Source organism: Monopterus albus, unplaced genomic scaffold (genome assembly GCF_001952655.1).
Source record: "Monopterus albus unplaced genomic scaffold, M_albus_1.0 scaffold13.1, whole genome shotgun sequence".
Taxonomy (NCBI): Eukaryota; Metazoa; Chordata; class Actinopteri; order Synbranchiformes; family Synbranchidae; genus Monopterus; species Monopterus albus.
In genome coordinates, this window is record NW_018127893.1 from 206,990 (window position 1) to 218,597 (window position 11,608).

The 11,608-nt window shown below is 42.9% G+C and overlaps 1 protein-coding gene across 2 annotated transcripts in view; it reads left to right on the forward strand.

Annotated features, from left to right (window-relative positions):
* Positions 1 to 11,608, forward strand: part of LOC109955091 (A disintegrin and metalloproteinase with thrombospondin motifs 2-like) — a 20,406-nt gene that overhangs the window by 3,782 nt on the left and 5,016 nt on the right. For both annotated transcript variants that reach the window (XM_020590926.1, XM_020590927.1), the window contains exons 3-20: positions 679 to 868; positions 2,449 to 2,555; positions 2,647 to 2,730; positions 4,433 to 4,516; positions 4,645 to 4,798; positions 4,889 to 4,994; positions 5,275 to 5,409; positions 5,543 to 5,675; positions 6,689 to 6,802; positions 7,871 to 8,016; positions 8,095 to 8,184; positions 8,604 to 8,686; positions 9,142 to 9,275; positions 9,738 to 9,861; positions 10,125 to 10,205; positions 10,290 to 10,453; positions 10,550 to 10,709; positions 10,796 to 10,928. In XM_020590926.1, coding sequence (XP_020446582.1) covers positions 679 to 868; positions 2,449 to 2,555; positions 2,647 to 2,730; positions 4,433 to 4,516; positions 4,645 to 4,798; positions 4,889 to 4,994; positions 5,275 to 5,409; positions 5,543 to 5,675; positions 6,689 to 6,802; positions 7,871 to 8,016; positions 8,095 to 8,184; positions 8,604 to 8,686; positions 9,142 to 9,275; positions 9,738 to 9,861; positions 10,125 to 10,205; positions 10,290 to 10,453; positions 10,550 to 10,709; positions 10,796 to 10,928 — 2,222 coding nt within the window. The remainder of the gene's footprint in view (positions 1 to 678; positions 869 to 2,448; positions 2,556 to 2,646; positions 2,731 to 4,432; positions 4,517 to 4,644; positions 4,799 to 4,888; positions 4,995 to 5,274; positions 5,410 to 5,542; positions 5,676 to 6,688; positions 6,803 to 7,870; positions 8,017 to 8,094; positions 8,185 to 8,603; positions 8,687 to 9,141; positions 9,276 to 9,737; positions 9,862 to 10,124; positions 10,206 to 10,289; positions 10,454 to 10,549; positions 10,710 to 10,795; positions 10,929 to 11,608) is intronic.

The following is an 11,608-nucleotide window of genomic DNA, read 5'->3' on the forward strand; positions in this document are numbered from 1 at the left end:
TGACCTGCAGGTGGACACGGCAGCAGGAGCACCCGAGCGCATCATGCACACAAGCTGTCCATGTTGTTGTTCCTCATTAGTGAAGCTGCAGACTGTGAAGGCTGATTCTAAGGAAGACTTTCATACTGTTCAGACAGGAAATAATCTTGTTCCTGAGTCAGTTTATTAAGTTTATTATCAGTTTAATTACACTGAGCTAGACCTGAACATGTTGATGTGCTGACTCGCAACAAGGATTATTTACCTTTAAAAAACAGTTTTATATGGTTTAAACAAAGAACAGAATATACAAAACCTACAAACACAGATACAATCATTACAACAAATACCATGTGATAAGAAAAGCTGTAAAATATAAGTGTTAATATGTTAGTGAGATTCAGATATTTGTACATAATTACATTTAATTCAATATTTGCTGGTGATTCCTGAGTCAGTATTATGAACATTAAGTGACATTAAAATTATAGCAGCTGAAATGAAGATTTCTAAGACATTCAATAGAAGATTCACAACAAATTCAACAAATCAAATCAAATACCTTTATTGTCATTGTAGCTGTGGTTACAACGACAATGGCTGCACTCCCTTGGTGCCAGTACATTAGACAACAGCAGACTGATTAGCAGATTCAACAGTAAATGAAACAGTAGATGCAGAGCTGTGAGTGTGTCCCAGGCAGGGCTGATCCGTACCAGCCAGGACGAGTTTTTCATCGAGCCGTGGGATCGATTGACTACAGGAGGAGGAGGAGAGGAGGAAGGAGGGAGACAACATGTCATTTATCGCTCCTCAGCCGTGATCAGGGCCCAGCCGGCTGTCAATCAAACTGACACTGTCAATCCCGGGTCTGAGGACTTTGTCCCAGGTGAGATAAACACACACACACACACAGAGAAGTGAGTCCACCGTATGACTGTTGCTTTGATTTATAAAATGTGTCTGTTTGTTAAAAGCAGAGTGTGTTAGTGGTGTCTCTGCCACAGAGGACAAGCCATGTGCTGAACAAACACTCGCAGCCTATTGGTTGTCAAAGTCGCTGCTGTTTTGTTTCTGCAGCAGGAAAGAATCAAAGTGAAAACAGTGAGATTGTTCCAGGAAACTTGGCAGAGGCGGCTCACACACACACACACACACTGAGCCAGCTGCGACGTGGCAGTCCGGGTTTCCCAGACTCGCATTTTTTGGAGGTTTGGGCTCGGGGTTGGTGGACAGTTCAGCTCCTGACTCCTGAAACAGCAGCAGCCAATGAGGAGGCAGTTTCATTTCCCCTCACTTCAAACAGAGTCTCCGTCAGCACAGCAGGGGCTCACATCACTGTTGTCATTTTCATAACAGCACAAACAAACACATGTTTAGAAACTCTACAGTAGGTGATGGACTGTAAGAGACTGTTCCACCGGCTGTTGGCCTTCTGTACATGAAGTGAGGACAGGAAGCGACGATGAATGTCTAAACAACAATCCAAAGAGATGACAAACATTCTCTTGTGCTGATTGGCTAAGCAGTTCTTCAGTGCACACTGGAAAAAGGGTGTTTAAAATGTTTATTTTCAGATAAGGTCTCTCTGAACACATCACGGGTGTTATCATGTTAATTCAGTTATTGTGAAACATCAATTCAGTCTCACAGCTGTCACTACAGAGTAAACTATGAACTAGGTTCTGGTATTGAACACACAACTCAAATTAATAGGCTTTTACTAAAAGGATGCAGAGACAATTTTTGTCAAATGGAAACTTGAATTAAAATGATTTGACATTTTTATTAATATAAATCTGTGCCAATAATTTTAATTCTTTAAAACCAAAGTATCATAAAGACTCCATCAACAGGAACCAGTATTTGAGTACTGTTAGAAACATAGACGTGCTGCGCAGAGGCTATTTTTAAGTCAAGTTTTTGAAGTGTCTCAGCTGATGTTCGTGTTAAACTCAACAGCAGCGGAATGTTTGCACTCAGGTTGACTGGACCACAGACCATTGGCCCCTTGTTTAATCTCCATAAAACAAGCTGTCGTGTTTCACGACTCCCTCTGTTCTGTTCTGTACAACAGTAAACACTTCCTCCTGCAGACACAACAACACCCGGAGTCAGGTAGTCGTCTTCAGGCAAAGGCTGAGTAAACTCTGTCGTAGTCGCCGTGTCACAGGCTACGAGGGTTCTGATTGGTGGAAAGAATCCACAAAACAATTTAATACAAGTCAGTGTTTGGATACAACAGAATAACAAAACTGTTGTGGAAATATTTAAACTGAAATATGAAAGTCATTAAGGTCACCTGAGAGTCATTTGAGTCACATGAGAGTAGAGATCATTCAGAAAACTAACAGTAAAACTACAAACAACAATGCTAATGCTGTAACACTGAAAAAACAAAACAAGCAGCATGAAAATGTTTAAAATGACTTCCACGATTTCCGAGGTCAATCTTTCGTTTGTCTGCAGGTCCTCTTTTAGGTTCTTTGAACTTGAACCAGAATATGTTCTGGTCAGGATCGGGCTCAGCTCGACGCCGGCGCTACATCGAGGAGGCTGAACTGTTTTATATCGAGGTGAATGAACTGTTTAACACTGAGGTTATTGAACTGTTGCAGGTGAGCAAACTGTTAACCTCTCTTTCTGCTATTTTTTTTGCTCCTCCAGGTTTTGTTGGCGGTGGATTATTCAGTTCTTCTTTTCCATGGCCGAGACCACATTCAGAAATACCTTCTGACCCTGATGAACATAGTAAGCGATGACATGAACACAGATCTTACATTCAGTGGTAAATTTAGCTGGTGGTACCTCAGTGACACTGAGTAGTGGTGCGTTTGTTGTGCCTGTTGGTGGACTGCAGCTGAAAGGTACAATCAGAGCCAAGCTAGTCACCACCCAGCCCACGATGGTCAAACTCCCTTGGCCTCTCAAGTACCCCTTCAAGAATAAAGAGCTGATTGACTGGTCAGTCTACAGGACAGAGACTAGTCCACCTTTATCTTTGTAAAATGGGAACCTCCACTTGCCTCCATGTGACAATAATTAACCTGTAAACCAAGGCAGCCCAGAACTTTCAACATTTTAAATGTGGCTCTCATTCATTCTTGGCTCCAGTTCTCTGATGGTGGAAGATCTCAGACCTCAGGCTTCCCCACAGACTTCCAGCTATGTGACACTCCTTCCCAGCTAGGAACAGCTTTTCAGACTCATCCCTTAGCTGAGATTTTCCTTCTTCTGCCAGAGAAGCTGCTGGATTTCTGGCCAACCCTTACCTGTCTGATTCAGGAGTCTTGGTCACTTTTGGCCCATTGTATTGCTTCTATAAAAATTGCACCAAGACAGTGGGTGGGCTGAGCTTTATAAAGAAAAACTGAGCCCATGGGCTGAGCTTGATCTTCTGACCACTACAGAGGCAGAGTGACTGTAACTTAGAGCCAGAAGCGCTTATCAATATGGGAACAAAGCTAGTTACCTGTTAGCACATCAGTTAAAAAGTTATACAGTGCTACAACTGATTTCAGAAATTAAGGATAGCAATGGCACAATTATTACAGATCCCTTTGAAAATAACAAAAGCTTTATGGATAATTATATAAAGATATATGCAGCTGATTTTATAGTGGATGAGGAATCTGAGACTTTTGGAGTCAGACTCCCACCTGTAAATGTGATGTTAACCAGCCCAACATTATGTCATTCTCATCATTACTTACTCGTAGAAGGATATTGCTTCAGTGGAAATCATCATCACCTCCTTCACCAAAATCCTAGTTGCGTGTCCTTCCTGAAGCTGGAGGATATAACATTTGTTTAGGAGATTTTATATAGTGTACACCTCTCATTTCTCTGTATGCGGATCATCCTGGGCCTTTTTTAATAGCTAGTTTGGTTATCCATTGATATGAACATATTTATTTTATCTCATGTCAGTATTATGTGCAGTTGTTAAGGGTTTTTTTTTTTCAGTGATGATGTAAAGGAACGATGTGGTGTTACAAACACTAGGAGAATTGTTGAGTTGGTAATAATGGATTATAATGGGAGATAAATGCAAAAAGTAGACATGATTTACTGTAAAAATGATTGCTGGAGAATGTTTCTAAATTGTCTTTTAGCGTCTGCTGTAGGTTATGCCTTCTCTGAGGCTTCAAACAGCGGTCCAAAGCAAATAATCTTGCATCCCTGTGTGAACCTCTGACCTAATTGGTTCAGAAAACTGCATAACATTCAGAGTCCTTTGCAGCAAAATAACACATTCTGTGAGGAAGATGAGCCTCTCCAGCTTTGTTGGCCACCACCTGAGAAAAGGTGGAACCAGGAAACTCCTCCACCACCATTAGATTTATTCTGGTTCTGAGAAGAAGGCTGGGATTCAGATGTGAACTTCTCACATTTTTAAAAAATAAGGTTAGATTTGATGTTGTAGATTAACATGTGTCTCTGTCTGCTGCAGGTTAATGAGATCTATCAGCACCATTCTCTGGGTGCCAACATCAACATTGTCCTGGTCAGAATCATCATGTTGTCTCCAGCAAAGGTACTGAACTGTGTTGATGCTACTGAAGGTTTATGGTCAGGGAACTTGTCTGGAAATGAACTAAGATGTCCTCTATAGGATGAGTAAATAACACAAAACAGTAAAAACCCACAGTGTCCCTCCATCAGTCCCAGGAGCTGATTGCTGTGGGGAACCCACAGAAGAGTTTGGAGAATGTTTGTGGCTGGTCCTATCTTCAGCACAGGGAGCAGAGTCACGCTGAGCAGCACGACCACACCATATACCTGACCAGGCAGGAGTTTGGCCCCTCCGGCATGCAGGGTACTACTTCTAATACTGCCACTAACACCACTTCTGCTGCTAATTGCCTTGACCCTGATGACTACTGACCTTTGACCTCTCCCTCTGCAGGTTACGCTCCAGTAACAGGAATGTGCCAATTACATCGGAGCTGTGTCCTTGTCTTTGAGGATGGGTTTTCTTCAGCTTTTGTAGCTGCACACGAAACAGGACACGTGTAAGATACACAAATACACAAACTTCAACTAAATCCAAATGTCTTGGTAGTACTAGTAAAAAGAAACAAATTCACATATTTATAAAAAATGTGTCTTAAAAAAACAACAGTATCAAATTGACTCCCAGATGTACACATCATATGATAACAGACTTACCCTTATCGTTACTATAACGTATTGAAATTTTCCAAGGTTCAGAACTTTATTATCATTTCAGTGTGTAGTTATGGATACCAGTGTGCTCCTCCTTGCTTTCATTACCTGTCTGTCTGCCTGCAGGTTAGGCATGGAGCACGACAGTGAGGTGAATGACTGCGATGACGACGGCAGCATCATGTCTCCACGGGTTCAGGCCACATTCCGCCATTACCACTGGTCTCGGTGCAGCTGGGGGGAGCTGCACGAATACCTGCAGTGCGCACTACAGATGATACTACAACAATAGTGCAATCAGCGGAGACACTGAACTCTGTCTGGCAGTAATCATTTTTGCTCTGATACCACCAGGCTTGACCTGCGCTCACTGTTTGTCTGTCTGTCTCTGTAGAACATACGACTGTCTCCGTGATGACCCATTCAACCACGAGTGGCCAGCTCAGCCTCAGCTGCCGGGGTTTCAGTACTCAATGGATCAACAGTGTCGTTTCGACTTTGGAAGTGGATACAGTGTCTGTACTGCAGTACGTCTGTCTGTAGTGTTGGAGACAGCAGACACTCCTGAAGCTCCCTCCTTTGCTTGGCTCGATTTGTAGATTTTTAAACACATAATTAAAGAAAATAGTTAATAGTTATGTTCTTCGCCATACTTCCTCTTAACATTACTTTAAAAATACACTACAAGGAAAAGTAGTATTTTAGGTCATAAAATTAAAATCATAGTGACAGAACTAGCAAATACTCAAAAAATAATGACTGAGCTGTGAAGTCACGTGTGTCTAGTCCTAAACCTTATTTTGTTAAAACGAGAAAACTCTGCCAGCGCATTTAGAATCCTGAACTGGAATCAACCTGTTTGTAGGAGAAATTAAACTTTTTAAAAGATTGTTCTAGAAATCAGTAGGTCCATGTACACATATGTTATTAATATTTTACAGCCAGAAGTTTGTTTTGAAAGGCGAGATAAGGCTGCAGAATGAACGGGATGCTGTTGGTTGAAAAGGAAACCACCTCCCTGTAGACACTGTTATGTTTCAAGGACAAAAAATAAAATGGCAACCAGAAGGCATCTGTTTAGGATGAAAAATGTTCTAAAGCAGTCAAATATTTGAGTGATGACGCTACAGATGTGACCTGCTGCAGGTTCAAAGCCAACACAGCATCTGTGCAGGATATTAACTGAAAAATTACATCAGAGAAATGTTTCTGTGGTGGACGAGTTACACGAACACACATCAAATTAATCAGCGGCATTGAATTCAAGTCTGCACACTGTTCAGGGTGGTTCCGGCATTTTTACATGATGACTCTTTAAACTTGTCTGAATTTGCCCTCGCAGCTTTGTGATCTCGACTGATGGCTGAAATTTGTTCTGACTGTTTTCCCCCTGTGGTTCAGATTTATCACGTCAGGCTCTGCAGTTTATTACAACAGATCTCCACACACTGGTTTTTGGTTGTTTTCTTTTCCTGTTGTGAGCACGAGCCTTTCTCCCTGTGTGATTATAACTTACCGCTGTATATGTGTGTGTCTCTAGTATTCGAGCCATGACCCCTGTAAACAGCTGTGGTGCAGCAGCTATGACCACCCATTCTTCTGTAAGACCAAGAAAGGCCCACCGCTCGACGGGACGAAGTGTGGACCAGGAAAGGTGAGGACACAGTTGACTTTTTGTGGGTTAAAGGTGATGACAGGAAATGTGATCTTTCCCAGACGGGTTTTCACAATCAGACCTCAGCAGTTTGACTTCATGTGAAACGTCTCAGCTTTCTCAACAGAGTTTGTTGTTTTCTTCTCAAACTAAAGTAAGAGGACCTCCACACAGAAGACATGCTGTGGGCGTCTGGTTTGACTCAGTGTGATCTAATCTGTAAAACACACCATGACTGTGTCCACACTGAAGAGCCAAGGTCTGGCTCAGTCCAGCACCACCACATTGCTGGTTTAACTTGACCCAAATCAGTGTCACTGTTCATGTCTAAAATTGATGATTAGTTGGACTCTTTTTAAACTCACATCTGACTGTTGTTACCTTTTATTTACAACATTATTTGTACATCAAACAATGAATCTGTGACAGTTTTAGGGTCAAACTCCAACTTCTTGTGTCAAATACTGTGTGAAAATAATCATATTTCAGTTTAATAGTCCAGCTGTGGGTTAAACAGCCCACTGGTGCTGATAAATGTAAGCCAGTAGTGTGTCTGTTCATTTTGACCTGTTGTGTATGTAGATACATGTTATCAACGAAGATGACTCACCACAAACTAATAACCATAAACCAAATACATAGTAAATTATAATGCCTTATGTTGTGTTTCCTGATAATATTGCCTAAAGGGAGCATGTATAAAGTGAAGAGAATTGGACCTAACACAGAGCCCTGTGCAATGCCAAGACTAACAGCATGGAAGTTTCATCATTAACATGAAAAAATTGTAACTTATCTGATAAATAAGTTTTGACCCAACTATCCATACAGTTGTGCAGATGGATCAACTTTCTCATCAACCATAGTCTGTGCAGGGACTGGAACTACTTCTTGTTGACTGGCCTAGCCTAGCTTAGCATAAAGACCTGGAAACATGCTATCCTGGTCCTGTGCAAATGCCAAAGTGCAGTGACCGGGAGTGTTTTATGTTTAGCTTGGCTAAACCCATCTTGACTCCGGCAGTATAATGATCTACCTTGTGTCCATGATAACTGTTTCTTGTCACAGCATTGTTTTAAGGGTTACTGTATAAAGTTGACCCCTGAACACCTGCGACAAGATGGTAACTGGGGAACATGGAGCTCGTATGGCAGCTGCTCAAGGACCTGCGGGGGCGGGGTCAGGTTTCGGAGCAGACGCTGCGACAACCCAGCGTGAGTTAGCTGTTAGTCACTTGTGATGTCACAGATCAGACACACTAATCAGAAACACTAACCAGCTGTTGTTCTCAGTCCAGCCAATGGGGGGCGCATCTGCTTCGGGAACAGTTACGAGTTCCAGCTGTGCAGCCGGGAGGAGTGTCCACCGCTGACTGACTTCAGGTCAGTTCATCTGCTGTGCTCTCTGTTGGGTTTTATTTTACTCTACTTGATGGACTCTATTGTCCTCCACTTAGACGGCTCAACTCTGCCTGACCCGACTCCTCCTCCGTTCTATTCCGTTTGCCTTTGACTTGTCTCAACTTTACTTAAGTTTGTTCCACTACATTCAGCTGAATTCTATTCATCCTTTGCTGATATTCTACTCAGCCAGCCTTGATTTTACTGGACTCTATTGTACTCTACACCACTCTATTCATACTGCTTAGTTTCTACTGTTGGGTTCAGACTGAAGGCAGGCCTGTGTGTTAAAACAGCACAGGATGTGTAGGTGGAAGTACAATGTGTTTAAGGCACCAGTTTGTCTAGTTAGATTGAACTGGTCAAACACCAGAGCTCTGCAGAACTGTCTTCTGTTCCAGGGAGGATCAGTGTAAAGTCTGGAATCCATTCTTTGAACATGAAGGAAGGAAACACCACTGGCTGCCGTACCAACACCCTGACCGTAAATACACACAATACACACACAGACACACATCAATACAGACACCGTAAATACCCACAATATACACACTGACACACACACAGACACCCTGACCATAAATACCCACAATATACACACACATTGACACAGACACACATCGACACAAACTAAAACACAATTCTACCTCTGAACTTAAAGATTATAGTTTTCTCTCTGTTGTGTGTTTCTGTGAGTCTGTTATTATTTGTTCGTGTGTTTGTGTGTCTTAGGGTGTTCACATGTTGAACTCATCACTGAGAAATCTGTTTTTGGACCGATCTCAGTGCCTCTCTTCACTGTTAACTCTTTACTGTCTCCACATATTTTCAAGTCTCTTTTCAAAGCTTCACCTTAAATATTCCACCTTAAGATATTCAGACTGTGTTGTGCTGTTGAAACATAAACACTCCTGCACCATATGCTGGATTTGTCTGCAGCTGACGAGCGCTGCCATCTGTACTGCCAGTCGAAGGAGACGGCGGCGGCGGTGTCCATGAACAGAATGGTGCATGATGGGACGCCGTGTTCTTATGGTGATGCCTACAGCGTCTGTGTCCGAGGAGAGTGTGAGGTCTTTATTTAGTTTGTGTTGTACATTTGTCCATTATCAGGCTAGTTTATTGGTTTTATGGGAGCATTATGTGTAAAGTATTGGTAAAAATGTTTTTATAAAAATGAAACAAATACACACTTATGCATTTAATATATTACTTTTGCTACTTCAAGTGTATTTTGGTGATAATACTTTTGTTCTTAAGTAATATTTAGAGTGCAGCACTTTTACTTGTAACAGAGTATTTTCACTGGTACTGCTGCTTTTACTTAGGTAAAGGAGCTGAGTACTGGTATACTGTGTTACTGTAACACACATGAATTAACTTCATAACACTGTAGCAGTGTCAGATTTAACTCAGATGTTGATTTTCATCTGCAGCCTGAGCAGGTTGATGATCTCCTTGGCCTCTTTACTTGTCTCCTTTCACCATGTCCCCTTTCTCTTCATGTCCCCTCCTTGTCTCATCTCCTCCTGCAGCATGTTGGTTGCGATGGGCAGATCGCTTCAGACCAGCAGGAGGATAGATGTGGAGTCTGTGGAGGAGATAACTCCAGCTGCAAGGTCATCAAAGGAAACTTCACCCGCAGCACCAAGAAACAAGGTGTGAACAACCTCTGTTTCTTTGTGGTCCAGTAGAAACGTGTTGAGTCACGTGTTAAAGGCTCTTGTCCTGTCATTCGTGACCAGATACCAGGTTGGGAAGCAGTGGTATGTTAGAGAGTGAAGTGACACAGGTATGAACACAGTGATGATGACGACGGGTATTGCAGTTACTGATGAGTTCCACTGTTGTTGCCGCTGATCCTGTCTCTGTAAAGTCATTACTGATTGATCGATTAATAGATTATTGTTTCTGTGGCCCAGGATACCTAAAGATCCTGGAGATCCCCAAAGGAGCGCGACACCTGCTGATCCAGGAGTTCAAAGGGACTCCTCATGTCCTGGGTAAAAGGATATTTGGTTCAACTTGACAAACGTTCATAGGTCTTCATTTACTACCAAACCTTGTCTTTGTTTTTCCTGCTGCAGCGTTAAAGAACCAGGAGACAGGTCACCTCTTCCTCAACGATGGAGATGAGCTCCCACAATCCCGAGTATTGATTGAGAACAGTGTAGCCTGGGAGTACAGCAACACTGATGAGCAGGAGTCCATCCAGACCACAGGGCCTCTGAAGTATGGGGTCCTGCTCATGGTGAGTTCGTCAACACAGGGAACTCCAGGAAAGTCCAACATGTTCACGCTGTGTCTGATCAGAAGCTGAACCAGAACAACCACCACTGTGCATCAGGTTCGCCCCGATGGCGACTCCAAGGTGACAGTGTCCTATAAGTACATCATCCAGGACCGTCTCCGGTCCTCGCTGGAGTCCAACATGGTGCAGGAGGGTGCCATCTTCTATGAGTGGGCGCTGAAGAAGTGGTCGCACTGCTCCAAGCCCTGTGGAGGAGGTAACTAATCCGCTGCTGGTTAACAGTCTGTTGTTTGGTTATTGGGGTAAAAAGTGCATGGTTGTTATCTGATCTCTGGTTGCCAGGAAAACAGTACACCAGGTTCGGCTGCAGGAGGAAGGCTGATGGTAAAATGGTTCACAGGATGTTCTGCTCCAACATCAGCAAACCGAGAGCCATCAGCCGCAACTGCAACACCAATGCCTGTAGCTCGCCACGGTAACACACTACAAGTCTCCACTGTAACACTAAGTCACCATGGTAACACTATAACTCACAGTGGTAACACACTACAAGTCACCACATTAACAAACTCCTGTTTTGGCTGGAGCTAAAAATGATCTCTGACTCAAATGGTCTCCAGATGAATGACACAACTGAACCACACTGGTCCTGAGTACCAACCAAAGTTTATGCAAATGTTGGCCTACATGTCGCAACAAAACATAATAAAGTTAATTTTATTACTTTGCAGCAGTCGGGCTGACTATGAACCAGTGTTGGTACCCAGGGGCCAGTTGTTCTAAAAGTTTAAACTGGATAGGAATCATCCAGATTTAAGAAATCCCATGTTTTGCTCTGCAGGATCAGGTAATCCAGATTGCGTTTATGCCTGTTTTTCAAACTAGATTGGATCACCCTTATCCAGATATAGACTTCAAGATTACCAAATCTGAATTACCAGTGAGCCCTGCGATGGATTGGCGACCTGTCCAGGGTGTACCCCGCCTTCGCCCGATTGCCGGCCGGGATTGGCTCCGGCCCCACCCGTGACCCCGCTCAGGGATTAAGCGGTAGAAAATGAATGAATGAATGAATGAATGAATTACCAGTGCTCTAAAATGGACTGCACATCACAGTGTAGGCAACTAGCTATGTCAACTAGCCCGCGTGGTGTC